General features: G+C 38.2%; 1 protein-coding gene and 1 long non-coding RNA gene across 4 annotated transcripts in view; one reads left to right on the plus strand and one right to left on the minus strand.

Annotated features, from left to right (window-relative positions):
* SAMD8 (sterile alpha motif domain containing 8) overlaps positions 1-4894 on the plus strand; it is a 49506-nt gene extending 44612 nt beyond the window's left edge. For all 3 annotated transcript variants that reach the window (XM_025434372.3, XM_025434374.3, XM_035715330.2), the window contains one exon: positions 134-4894. In XM_025434372.3, the coding sequence (XP_025290157.1) occupies positions 134-438 (305 nt within the window). In that variant the 3' untranslated portion in view covers positions 439-4894. The remainder of the gene's footprint in view (positions 1-133) is intronic.
* Positions 4895-9089: 4195 nt separating this feature from the next.
* LOC112651944 (uncharacterized) lies at positions 9090-13022 on the minus strand. Its single transcript, XR_003131171.3, has 3 exons — positions 12848-13022; positions 11443-11516; positions 9090-9334 (listed from the first exon to the last, which is right to left on the minus strand). It is a non-coding gene; the product is annotated as an uncharacterized LOC112651944 (long non-coding RNA).
* Between the last annotated feature and the right edge of the window lie 21 nt (positions 13023-13043).

Below are 13043 nucleotides of genomic sequence, written 5' to 3' on the forward strand. Positions count from 1 at the left end.
GATGACTGGCTGCAGAGGAGGCTGTTGGAAGGGTGTCAAGTTCTGTGAAGAGTGACAGACTGACCTAAGAAACATGTGACTTAGAAGCATTGGAAAGAATGTGGTTTTAAAACGATCTTTGTCCTTTTCCCAGATACGCCAAGAAGCTGGAATTTCTTGCATACTTTGTCCTGGGTTCTCAACCTCTTTGGAATCTTCTTCATTTTGGCTGCCCACGAACATTATTCCATTGATGTGTTTATTGCCTTTTATATCACGACAAGACTCTTTTTGTACTACCATACTCTAGCCAATACTAGAGCATATCAGCAGAGTAGGAGAGCAAGAATTTGGTTTCCCATGTTTTCTTTTTTTGAATGCAATGTTAATGGTACAGTACCTAATGAATATTGTTGGCCATTTTCAAAACCAGCAATAATGAAAAGATTAATTGGATAAAGTCAATCTTTGTAATGGGTTCATGATTAAATATACAGTAGTTGAAAGTGAATAACTTTGCTTTCTCCTCCTAAGCTGTTCCTGGATGCCTTGCTTTTTGGCTTATATGTTGACAAAGTGAAGTTTCATGTTTTGAGCAAGGCTGTGATTATAGAAATCAAGAAAGAGCAGTCAAGAGTCCTTACATATTCGTTTGAATAGGAAGCTTAAGTAGATGTTTCTGACTCTTCTCTTTTGGCAAATTTAATGTTGTGATTGAAGTCAGGCTGTTACCCTCGCCTGTTGAGTACTTGTATTGAACTTAAGCAATTTGCTGGTTGAAAGTGTTTTTGTTTTGTTTTGCTTAACTTCATTAGGACTCTAGTCAAGAAATAATTTTTTTAAGCTCCTCATTATCTTCAAAGAAAAACCTCCATCAAATGAGCAGTACTTGTTCTTTGAACTAATCTTTTTAAAAATGCAACTGTAGAAAGTGATCTGTATTACTAACAAATAATTTTTGCCTTCTGAACCATCTTTAAGAAAAGTATACTGAACATACCAGGATGCCTGAAAGAAGAAGAGAATGGAAGAGGCCGTACATGAGGCGACAAAGTACAAATATAGTACTGGCATTTTTCTCCAAAGGTGCAACAGAAGATGCAGTTCTTATTTTGTTCTGAGGGTTTAGTGTGACCATCAGTAAGTGTTTATGAGGGAGAAATGGCTGCATCCATAATAATAAAATTGGCTTAATTTTAGTCAGGTAGGTACCTGGAACAACTTTGTGCTATAGTTGTTAGCTAGACATATGACAGCCCAATTTTATGCCTTTAAGTGATGTTATTTAATGAGCAAAATAGTGGAGTGTTTTACTAAATGTTAGATAAAGTTCTAATGTCCGTGAATAGGGAGGTATGCATGCAAAGAATATTTTTTCTGTGATCGAAAAGAACTTTATAACAGGTTGCAGGCATAATACAACTTTTTGGTTTTTGAAATTTGTCATTCTTGGCCATCAGAAGTGAACAGTGTCAGACATATTTGGATATGAAAAGGTTTTGTTATTTTTCATTTTTAAATACAATTGTGTACATACATTCTTTCTGTTTGGTCTTAATTTGGCAGTCAGAAAGTGATACAACATAGTTGCTGTTTACAACACTAGAAATTTAGTACCTTAAGTAATTTGACCATTGTGAAAACATTTGTCACTTTACTTTTTAATGATTTTGGTTAATAGTTATGACAGTAGAACGGTTATGGAATTGGATTTTGAGCCCCAACTGGTTGAGCTTAGCTACTTGGCATATTAATTGTATAGTTTTTACATTCCATTTTAAAACAAGGAGTTAGAAAAAGTGCTGGCATATGAGGTCTAAAATTAGGCCGCTTAGAAGCCCACTCTAATGTGGGTGAAATATTTTATTTTTGCACTTTGAGTCATATTCCCACCCCTGTATAAGTTACAGAGGATCCTGAATGGATTGGACAGGAAAAGAATATTATGCAAACAAGTTTCAACCAGTGCTGAATGACCCCAATTTGAGTCTACTCTTTTTTTTTTGTTTTTGAGTCTACTCTTAACATTATTTTTTATTTCTCACTTGAGAAATGGTACAAGGCAATTCTAGTTTTATTATGCCTTTAAATCTAATACTTTAGAATCTTATAATATCTTAAATTGTTGATTCTAATATATGCAAGGGACAAAAATGTCAACGTTTCATCTAAGGAAACTGCATAAACATGAGGGATGTTTCCTGTGCTACCCTAGAGCACTTTGACCCTTGAGATAAAAAAAATGTGTAACTGCCATTCTTTCTAAGGGACAAGTAAGACTGTATTTAGCTAGGGAGGGACGAGTGTTGGCTTTTGGAAAAATGTTTGAAAAAAATCTGTGGCAACATTAATTCAAGAATGTCAGATAGTAACTTAATGGTAAATTTCCTAACATCAGTGTTCTTTCCTTCATATGGATTCTATTCTAGAACAAAATAGAAAAAAAAAATTGCAACTAACTTTGCAGAGCTAATGACATTGAGAGTGCCTAACAGTAGACTGCAATGAAGATTATAAAATAAGTTTTCAGCTTTGCATTTATCATATTTGATTTGAGGTAAAGTTAAGGTAAATTTACATTTTATTGTTATAACTAATACAAGGCAGTGTTTACATAAATTAATCATCTCCAAGTCTCTTTCTTGGAAAACTTTGACACAAAATTATTTTCCATTTCTTTTAATGTGAAACCTATATTTTAGTTGTTTTTTGTTTTGTCCACAAATTTCCAGATTTTGTCTTTGTATTTTTTTTTTCTTGTCAAAGTGTAAACCATTGAAAGAGTGGTATTTTTTTTTTTTTTTTTTTTTTTTTTGGAAGAGTGGTATTTATATTCACATTTTGGTGTGAATGTGGCCAGGTAGAAAAGCTCCATGCCTTAGATCTATGTATTTTTTGACCCTCTCTACAGCTGCAGGCTTATGAGAGGCTTATATCCTTAAATACTGAGACCTCAGTATAGAAGGAACCAAGAAGACTTTTGGTTTGGGGATACAAACTGGAGGTTATATTGGAAGTCCTTGATTCATTTCTCTATACTCCTGGGGGCAATATAGTCTTTTTATTCTTTTCTTTTCTTTTCTTTTCTTTTTTCTTTTCTTTTCTTTTCTTTTCTTTTCTTTTGTCTATGCAGGACATTGTTACTGAAGGGTAATTGAAGTTCACAAGGAGTAGGAGGTTTTGAAGAAGGCAAGTGTGCTGTTATCACTGAATAATTTGGGAGAAATTATTTGGCTGTGCTGGAGAATTCTCAAATGGCTATCCTCTCCATAGTTCTCTATGGCCAGAATTGCTAGGGTAAAAATACAACTTCCATATGCTGGGTCTATTTAGTAGTTTGTTGTTTGTTGTTGTTTGTTTGTTTTTAATCAGAGAGCAATGAGAATACACTTAGAACCAATCAGCTAAAGAAATGTGGATTGTTCATGAGAAAAAAATCTGTTGACTGAGAGACCTTCTGGTTGTGTAAGTGGTATGTTTTCTTACTCTGTACCTGCGTAAGTGTTGTTACTTAGAATTCCAAAAATCTTATAATTTGTAAACAGAACAGTGAAGCCAAGTCCTCTTATAGCCAAAATGAAACAGTCTGTTGGAAAAGTGTTATTTATATATTCAAAGTCACATTCATAACAGTAACCTGCTTTGAGTGTATTCAGCAAAAGGCAATGCATCATGAGTTTTTTAGTAAACATTTTTTAAAGATTCTTATTCCAAAATGCTTGAGAACGTTAACCATATTCTTGTTTTAAGTTCTGTGATCTAATAAACTTAATTTTTTGGTAGTCTTTTTGTAGACTTAAGTTATCCCTTACTAAGATCTAATAAATTTAATTTTTTGGTAGTCTTTTTGTAGACTTAAGTTATCCCTTACTAATAGTAATTACTATTACTGTAATTACAGTAATAGTCCTGTGTCAGTTCTTTCAGGTATTCAGGCATTTGAGACAAGAATATTCTTTTATAATAGTCCAATAGCTTTCTTAAACAGTATTGGTTTCTTTTAGATAGTTTCAAAGCCAACAAAGCATGTCAGTTTTAATGCCATCTTCATTTGGCAGTTAAAGATGGTTTGCATTTGTAAAAAGTGTAGCCTGAATTATCCCCATACCTCTCTAGAGACTTGTTAGTAATATCAAGTCAGACTGCTTCAGGTGACCAGTGAGAAAAGAGAGAGGTTGAGGGTTTTTCCCTCTTTGTGTTTGAGTGGTTCTGAATGACTGAAATTACTGTGAAAGTAGGTTTTGGTCTTCCCTCTCACCTCTCACATCCAGTAAATGCTACCAATTTCAAGTAAAACGTGGCTTATTACTTTACATCAAGTTCAGTAAAAATACCTATGAAACCTATAAACCATAATTCAGCTACCAGTAAAGGTGTTTTTAGAATGTGTTCTACCCTAAATTAGCCAAAGACTTTTTATTCAGTATTCCATGTTAAGCATAAGGAAGGGGAGAGAGATGGAATACTATGATCATTTTATTATTTCAAATGTTTCAGTATGAATTACTGGGTTGTCTGAATGGCAGCCGAGCCATGTTAATAATGTCATCTTAAAAATGCTTAATTTTAATAATTTTTTATCTGGAGAATCTATGGATTGTTAGGACAATTGAAGTATTTCTGATATGGAACAAAAGAAGAACTGGTACTTAGTGGGGGAGGCAAAATTAGCTTGGACTAAAGTGGGCATGTTTTGTTTTAAGAACTCTACCTAAATGTAACTCTGTCCACAGAGAAACTAGTATTACTTGAAGATGTGAATGTTCCTGTGGTAGCCATGTCTTGAAGCACAGTGTTGTATATAAGTAAATATATTGATTCTAAATTAAATCCAGATTTAACTAATATATTATTTTATATCTTTGTTGTATTAAAATGTTTAAAAACACTAAAAATAAAACATTTGAAAGTTGAATTGCAGTCTCTTATTTGAAAGTCTTTGCATTACTAATGCAGCTCGTCTATTTTTTATACGGTAAATTTTTGTTTTTAAAGATTTTATTTATTCATGAGAGACACAGAGGGAGAAAGAGGCAGAGACACAGGCAGAGGAAGAAGCAGGCTCCATGCAGGGAGCCCGATGTGGGACTCCAGGATCACGCCCTGGGCTGAAGGCAGATGCAAAACTGCTGAGCCACCCAGGGATCCCCTACGGTAAATTTTTATTTTTGCCAATGATTGGGCCCAGCAACTTTAAATCTTAATATAGTATCTAGTTCCTGGCATTTACAAGTTCTTAGTTGTCTATTAGATAAGCCATTCGCCCTTTCTCCTTTCTATTGTGTACATTAGAAAAGAAAAGTAATCTTCGTGAGACCACTAGAAGAATAGTGGATTAAGTTGAGGGGGAGGGAAAAGAAGCAAAAAGCTAATTATTCCTGGACACATTAAAGTTTTTGTTTGTTTGGTTTTGATTTAATTGTAGATTATATAGGAAGATGCCACTATCCTGGCAGGTCAGCTTTGGAAATAATGATGAATGGGGAAAGAAGGGAAAATAGCTCTTAAGAGTAGGGTAGCTCCATAGACCAGAACCATGGAGTAATTGAAACACTAAGCATTGTCATGGGACCTTATGAACTTAATCGTGACTGAACTTATTTTCATGACCATTAGTAATTGTAGCCTCTCTGGTGGTGGCCCCAGCTAGTTTCTCTTGGGAACTCTGGGAAAGAATAATCCAGGATAGACCTAGAGGCTACTTGGTGGAATAGAAAATACACTAGATTTAGACTGGGAGGGCCTGGGTATGGGTTGCATCTCTGCCGTTGATTAAATTAGGCCTTTACTTCCAGCATCACTTAAATTTATGTGTAAAAAGGGGAGAAAAAAATGCCTATCACATAGGTTGTATTAAAGACCAGATATGAAATACTATACCCTTGCTGGCTACTATTAGTAGCAGTTATATAATGCTGAACTATTAGTTGAATTGAGGTCAATAAAACAGGGCCTATGCCTCCAGGAAATTAGTAATCTACCTGGGAATTTGACATGAAAAGGTAGCCAACATTCATTGGTAGAATAAACTCATAGTTTTAAAGCTGCCTGGTTGAACATCTTCAGGGATAGAGGAAAGGGAGTTGAGGAGTTTGTACCATTTTCACACAGAGCTGGTGCTGTACATACTTAGTTTTCCTTGTAGGTTTTCCCTTTGAAAAAAGAGCTGAGGATAGGGGAAGGAAATGTTTGGAAACAGCTGAGTCAATAGATAATTTTCTGTCTTCATTTAATGGTAGCTTGGGAGAGGAAGACTCAGTGGGGACTGAGGGTCCAAGCAGAATTTAGTGTGTAAAACTTGAACTGAGCCCTCTCTGAAGGAAGAATTCTTAAGGACATGATGAAAGGTTTAGAAGACTCCGATTGTCATGCAAAAAATTGGATTTGTGTATGTATTAGGGAACTGTTGACAGGGTATGTGTTTAAAAAAATAGTTTTAAAGATTTGTTATTGGGATCCCTGGGTGGCTCAGCGGTTTGGCACCTGCCTTTGGCCCAGGGCATGATCCTGGAGTCCCGGGATCGAGTCCCGCATTGGGCTCCCGGCATGGAGCCTGCTTCTCCCTCTGCCTGTGTCTCTGCCTCTCTCTCTCTGTGTGACTATCATAAATAAATAAAAAAATTTAAAAAAATAAATAAATAAAGATTTGTTATTTTAGAGAGCATGAGGGTAGGGGGAGGAGCAGAGGGAGAGAGAATCTCAAGCAGATTTCCCCACTCAATGTGGAGCCCAACACAGGCTTGATTCACAAACCCTGAGATCATGACCTGAGCTGAAATCAAGAGTCAGACGCTTAGCTGATTGAACCACCAGGCGCCCCAACAGGGTATGTGTTTTTAATAGAAGCATTGGAATGCCTGTTGACAAGGTCTAAATTGTTGGGACAGGTGTAAGTAGTTTTATAAACAGGAGTTAGTAAAGGGCACAAGTTTAAGTCAAAAAAAATAAAAAAAGGTAGGATGATGGAAAACTACACAAAAGGTCAAACTGGAGATGAAAGAAAGACTACAGACCCCAAGATAGTAGGTCAAGGAACCAGACCTGGGCACAGTTTGTAGGAAGCCTCTCTACCAGCCAAGGAAGATTAATACACCCCAAAAATGAACTGCCAAGTGCTCCTGGCTTGTGTAATATGACTGTAGGATATAATATACCCTGTATCCAAAATTGTCTTTTTTTTTTTTAACAAAGATGATCCTAGATAGGATTTTCTTTTTTTTTTTTTTTTAAGATTTTATTTATTCATTCATGAGAGACACAGAGAGAGAGAGGGAGGCAGAGACACAGGCAGAGGGAGAAGCAGGCTCCATGAAGGGAGCCCAACGTGGGACTCAATCCCAGGACTCCAGGACCACACCCTGGGCCAAAGGCAGGCACTAAACCACTGAGCCACCCAGGGATCCCCAAAGTTGTCTTTTTTTTTTTTTCAAAGTTGTCTTTTTTATGGTCAAGTAGCTCACCCACCCATCCAAGTGCTGGGCAGCCAGGCATAATGTGGAGTGGGAGCCAGCTCTGGTGGAGACTTGAGGAGTGCTGGGGCAAGAGAATGCCTCAGAAAAGCTCAGTTACCACCATCAGCTGTAACTTTGAAGAAGACTACTTGATAGCGGTAAGGCCTCTGCTAGAAGCAGTGTGATATTTAAATCCTGTATGTTCTCAGCATACTTCCTATGAGAGCCAGAAGTATAAAACCACCATGAACTGTTCATATTCCAGACTTAAGAGTCTTGGATCCCACTCTAAAGAAGACGCGTGTACCGAATGGTTTTTTAATACAGACAAATCAGCAACCTTCATCAATAAGATGTAAAAGTACCTGAAATTTGATCCTGTTTTTCCACAGAGACTGATTTGGGAGGTCTAGCTGGAGAGCAGTTAGCAGTAGTGATGTGATTTGAGGAACTACAACATGGTGGAAATCACTCCCTCTAGAAAATTGATAAGCCTAACTGTCCAGACAGGATTCTAATTTTTCTTCACTATGGATCACAGGGGTGATCCCTGTGATCTCATTATCTTGCTTTTTTTTTTTTCTTTTTTTAAGATTTATTTATTTTGAAGAGAGTGTGTGCAAGTGAGGGGGCGGGGTAGGGGGAGAGGGACCAAGGGAGAGAAGCAGACTCCCTGCTGAGCCCAGAGCCCAATATGGGCCCATGACCCTGAGCCCATGACCTGAGCCAAAACCAAGAGTCGATGCTCAACCATCTGAGCCACCCAGACACCCATGATTCTTAATATCTTTTTAAAAAGTCATTAATTGTGAGTAATTAATGAACATGGCAACAAACTATATATACTGAAAACTTTTCTTCCCACTCTGTGCCTCAGCCTTTACTTCTTCCAAGAGGCAATTATTTTTAACTAGTATGTTTTCCCAGAGACGTTCCATGCATATTCAAATATATTTTTTCTATTTATTTTTATATAAAATTATAGCATATACACATATATGCACATATATACATGATTTTGCACCCTATTTATTTCACTTAACATATGCCAATGCCTTCTCCTCCAAGGACACACCTTGGTTGAATAAGTTAGGTTTATTACTCATTACAATGAGGGAGAATGCACACCATGGTGAATTACAGGGCATCTCAGCTGGAGGGTGTTGGGAAAGGATTTCTAGGATTTGGATTTGGATTAGATGGTTTGGGAAAAAAGTTTTAAGGAAGTGTGGATTTGCTCTGAATTGGATGCTTTTAGGATGCTGGGGCCATTCTGTGATTGGGTATCTTAATCTTAAGGCAGGAGGATAAATCAAGGCTAATGTCATAATTGGCAAAAAAAAAAAATTTACTCATATTAGGATAGAGGGATATTTGGTCATTTTTATAGTTCCAGTAATGTTCATGTTTTTATCTATGTTCATACATGATTATTGATAGCCTTGTTTTTACCTTAACATTATCATTGTCACAGGTCTCATCATATGAAATTTTTTATGTTCAAAAGGAAAATAATAAGGACTAACTGGGTGCCAAGCCAGCTTTTGGCAACATCCAAGTTCTAACTGATGTCAAGAGCTTCTTTTCTCTTTCCCACATGACATATTAGTATTCTTTCCATATAAGTTCATAAAGAATGCAATTTGCTTCATTCTTAGTTTTTTGGTTTTTTTTAAGATTTTATTTATTTATTCATGAGAGAGAGAGAGAGAGAGGCATAGACACAGGCAGAGGGAGAAGCAGGCTCCATGCAGGGAGCCTGACATGGGACTCGATCCCGGGTCTCCAGGGTCACGCCGTGGGCCGCAGGCAGGCGCTAAACCGCTGAGCATCCCCCTGCTTCATTCTTGTTAATGGCAACATGATACTCCATTGTATAGATGTCATAATTTATTACTCATTCCCTGAAAGAGAGACATTTAGGTTGTTTACTATTCAAACAATGCTACAATAAATATTACTTGCATGTGTGCAAGTTCATCGGTAGAATAAATTGCTAAAAGTGAAGTTGTTGGGTCCAAGCATTTGTGCATTTTAATTTTTGTTAGATATTGTCAGATTGACCTTAATAGAAGTTTTACCAATTTATTCTTCCACAAAAAAAAAAAAAAAAAAAAAAAAAAAAAAAAAAAAGAAGTTTTACCAATTTATTCTTCCACTAGCAATTTATGAGTTTGCCAGTTAATCCACACCATTGCCAAAATAATCTACTACTGAACTTTATCATTTTTTCCAATGTGATAGGTTCAAAAATGATATCTTAATTCCCTTTCTACATAAGTAAGCTGCAGAAGTATTTTTAAATAGTAATATAGTAAGGGAAGGTGACAGCTTTATTGGGATGTGCATCTTTCAGGAGGACTAATTGCATTGCAGACTGTGTCATATATTTTGTTAAAAGCCCATATGACTATAAAATATTGAATGGGAAAAGGAAGATGATTTAACAGATTGAGAAGTCTTTCTCCCATTTTATTTATAGCATAGTCTTTACCCTGTCCATCTCTTGCCATTGCAGAGTAGTGGGGGTTTTTTGGTAGTTGTCTTCCTAAGCACCCAAAGGGAAGCTAAGTCCTGTCTAGTCTAAGGGAGAGTCTGGAGGACTTAGCTGCTTTCCATTTTTAAAGTTGTATAAAGGAGGGTGCACCTGGGAGGCTCAGTGGCTGAACGTCTGCCTTTGGCTCAGATCCTGATGATAGGGTCCTCACAAGGAAACCTGCTTCTCCCTCTGCCTATGTCTCTGTCTCTCTCTCTCTCTCTCTTTCTGTCTTTCATGAATAAATAAAATCTTAAAAAAAAAAAAAGTTCTGTAAAGGGTAAATGTTAATACCTGCCTGCCCACCAGCACTATCATTTGCTCTGCCATGACCTATGAGACACACCAAGGATCTGAATTTACCCTGTCCCAGATATAGGGCTCCACTGTAGATACGTAGGACCTGAAGTGTGGAAGATGTTTTGAATGAATATTTCCCAAGCATTTATTGAGCATCTACTGTATGCCAGGTACTGTTTAAGCCCTGATATGTCAGTGGTAAATGAAACAAAGTCCTTGCCCTCAGGAAGCCTACTTTCTGGACAATAAACTAATATGAGAAAGAAAGAAGCATCCCTGACAGTTGTCACCTAGTAACTGGCAGTGGTGTTCCCTTATTGAAGATAAACAATGTTATAGAATATCACATCAGATGAGGGTTCTGCATGACTGTACTGTGATGAACCATCTTCACTCAAACAGGCCTGGACAGACATGCAACACAAAAATAACCAGATACCCACCCCCTATTAATATGAGTAAGATATTGAATTGCCCCAACTTTCTAAAAACACTAAATCAGGAATAGCACCCCACCTCCTTGTTTCCTTGAAGGCTTTACATCTCTTAACTCAAGCCAAAATCCTATACAAGCCCCTCCCAATACTCTCTTATTGAGTTTTCCTGTTCTTTTCAATAGTGTTTAGTCTTAATTGTTACATGAAGTTTAAAACACTTTGACTAATGTGTGCCCCCCACAGCCCCCCTGTGATCTTTGCTCAGTGGGAATTGACTCTTGGGAGCCAAAAATGGATACACACACATCTCCAGTAGAAAACAGATAAAAGGATAGAGTGATAGAGAGCACTTGCTATCTCATAGCACTGAGAGACCTTCTGCAGAGGTGACATTTGAGCAGAGGCCTGAATGAAATGGAGGAGGAACCATGTGGATATTTAGAGGTTGAGGGAAAAGGAAGTGCACTGACCTCTAAAATAGACTTGGCATGTTCTCCAAACAAGAGGCCAATTTAGCTTAAGAGTGAGCAAGGGAAGGAATGATTAGAAGTAAACTTAGAAGTAGCCAGAGCTCCAACCATGCAAGCCTCAAAGGTCCTGGTGAAGACTAGATAGATTTTGCTTCAAGTTACAGGAAGCCATTGAAAGATTCTGGGTTTGTTAGGAGAGTGACTCATCTCCATTGTGGCCAGAGTGACACTGCCCTTAGGCTAAGGCAGAGAAGGCCTGATCCACCCACCTCCTACTTGCCTGGCCTGGAGACCGTTGTCTCTGAAAATTTCGTCAAACTCTTCTGGGTCCTTTATTAGAAATCTGGAAGAAGGAAGGATAAAAGCCATAAGCAGAACCAAAGGAAAATGCACCAGGATCTCAGAAATTCTGTGGTAGAATGAGACATCAGTGGATATAATAGGAAACAGGATTTTTTTAAAGATTTATTTATTTATTTTTATAAATTAATTTTTTATTGGTGTTCAAAATACCAACATACAGAATAACACTCAGTGCTCATCCCGTCAAGTGCCCCCCTCAGTGCCCATCACCCATTCATCCCCACCCCCCGCCCTGCTCCCCTTCCACCACCCCTAGTTCGTTTCCCAGAGTTAGGAGTCTTTATGTTCTGTCTCCCTTTCTGATATTTCCCACACATTTAAGATTTATTTATTTATTCAGAGAGAGCGAGAGAGAGGCAGAGACACAGGCAGAGGGAGAAGCAGGCTCCATGCAGGAAGCCTGATGTGGGACTTGATCCCGGGTCTCCAGGATCACACCCCAGGCTGCAGGCGGCGCTAAACCGCTGCGCCACCAGGGCTACCCCAAAACAGGATTTTTCTTAACATTTCTTCATTTGAATAAAAAACTCAGGCTGGCAAATTAGTTGTTATGTGAGCCTGTTTTTGGTTCAGAGATCGGCCTTTGCTGATGGGCACCAGCAGAGGGTGCTATAAACCTCAGCAGCCTGGATGCCTTTGGTCTCAGGCACAGAATGAAGTAGGGACGTTGCTGTTTTGAACATAGTGTGTGCATCAGAATCACCTGCTTTCCCTCCCACCTTCCCCCATTTCTAGCAGGTTCCCAGGTTAGATGCAGATGCAGATGTTCGATGCTGATGCTTCCAGGCAGATTGTTTCTCTTTCTGGAGGTGATAAGAATTCCCTGAAGAGCCTCTCAGCAGTCTGAGGCACCCTCCCCTAAGGGCATTTCAGAATGGGGTGGAGCGAGAATGCAGGTGTTCCTACATTCTTCCTCCCTCCTCTTGAGCAGTTGTAAAAGTATTGTGTCCACTGAAGCTCTACAAATAGCTACCATAAGCATCACACTTAGCTTTTTTATTCCCTCATTCCATCTTTTAATTTTGGCTTCCAGTCGTACATTACAAGTGTACAGAAATACAATTGACTGGGACACCTGGGTGGCTCAGTGGTTGAGCGTCTCCCTTAGGCTCGGGGCATGATCCCAGGTCCAGGGATCGGGCTCCCTGCAGGGAGCCAGCTTCTCTCTCTGCCTACGTCTCTCCCTCTCTCTCTCTGTGTCTCTCATGAATAAATAAATAAAATCTTTTTAAAAATTATTAAAAAAAAAAGAAACACAATTGACTGTTGGACATTGGCCTTTTATCCTGTGACACTGCCAAACTCAGGTACCGTATTAGTTCTAGAAGTTCTTTTGTAGGCTTCTTAGGGTTTTGCACATAGTCATAAACAATCTTGTCCATCAATGAATAGCGACTGTTTTATCCTTCCCCCACTCCGTCTTGAATTCTTGTTTCTCTGGTGGCCAGAACCGGTTTCTCTGCTGACCCCATTCCGTCATATTCAGGAGCAGTTAACACACTAAGTC

This window comes from Canis lupus, chromosome 4 (assembly GCF_003254725.2).
Source record: "Canis lupus dingo isolate Sandy chromosome 4, ASM325472v2, whole genome shotgun sequence".
NCBI classification, from domain to species: domain Eukaryota; kingdom Metazoa; phylum Chordata; class Mammalia; order Carnivora; family Canidae; genus Canis; species Canis lupus.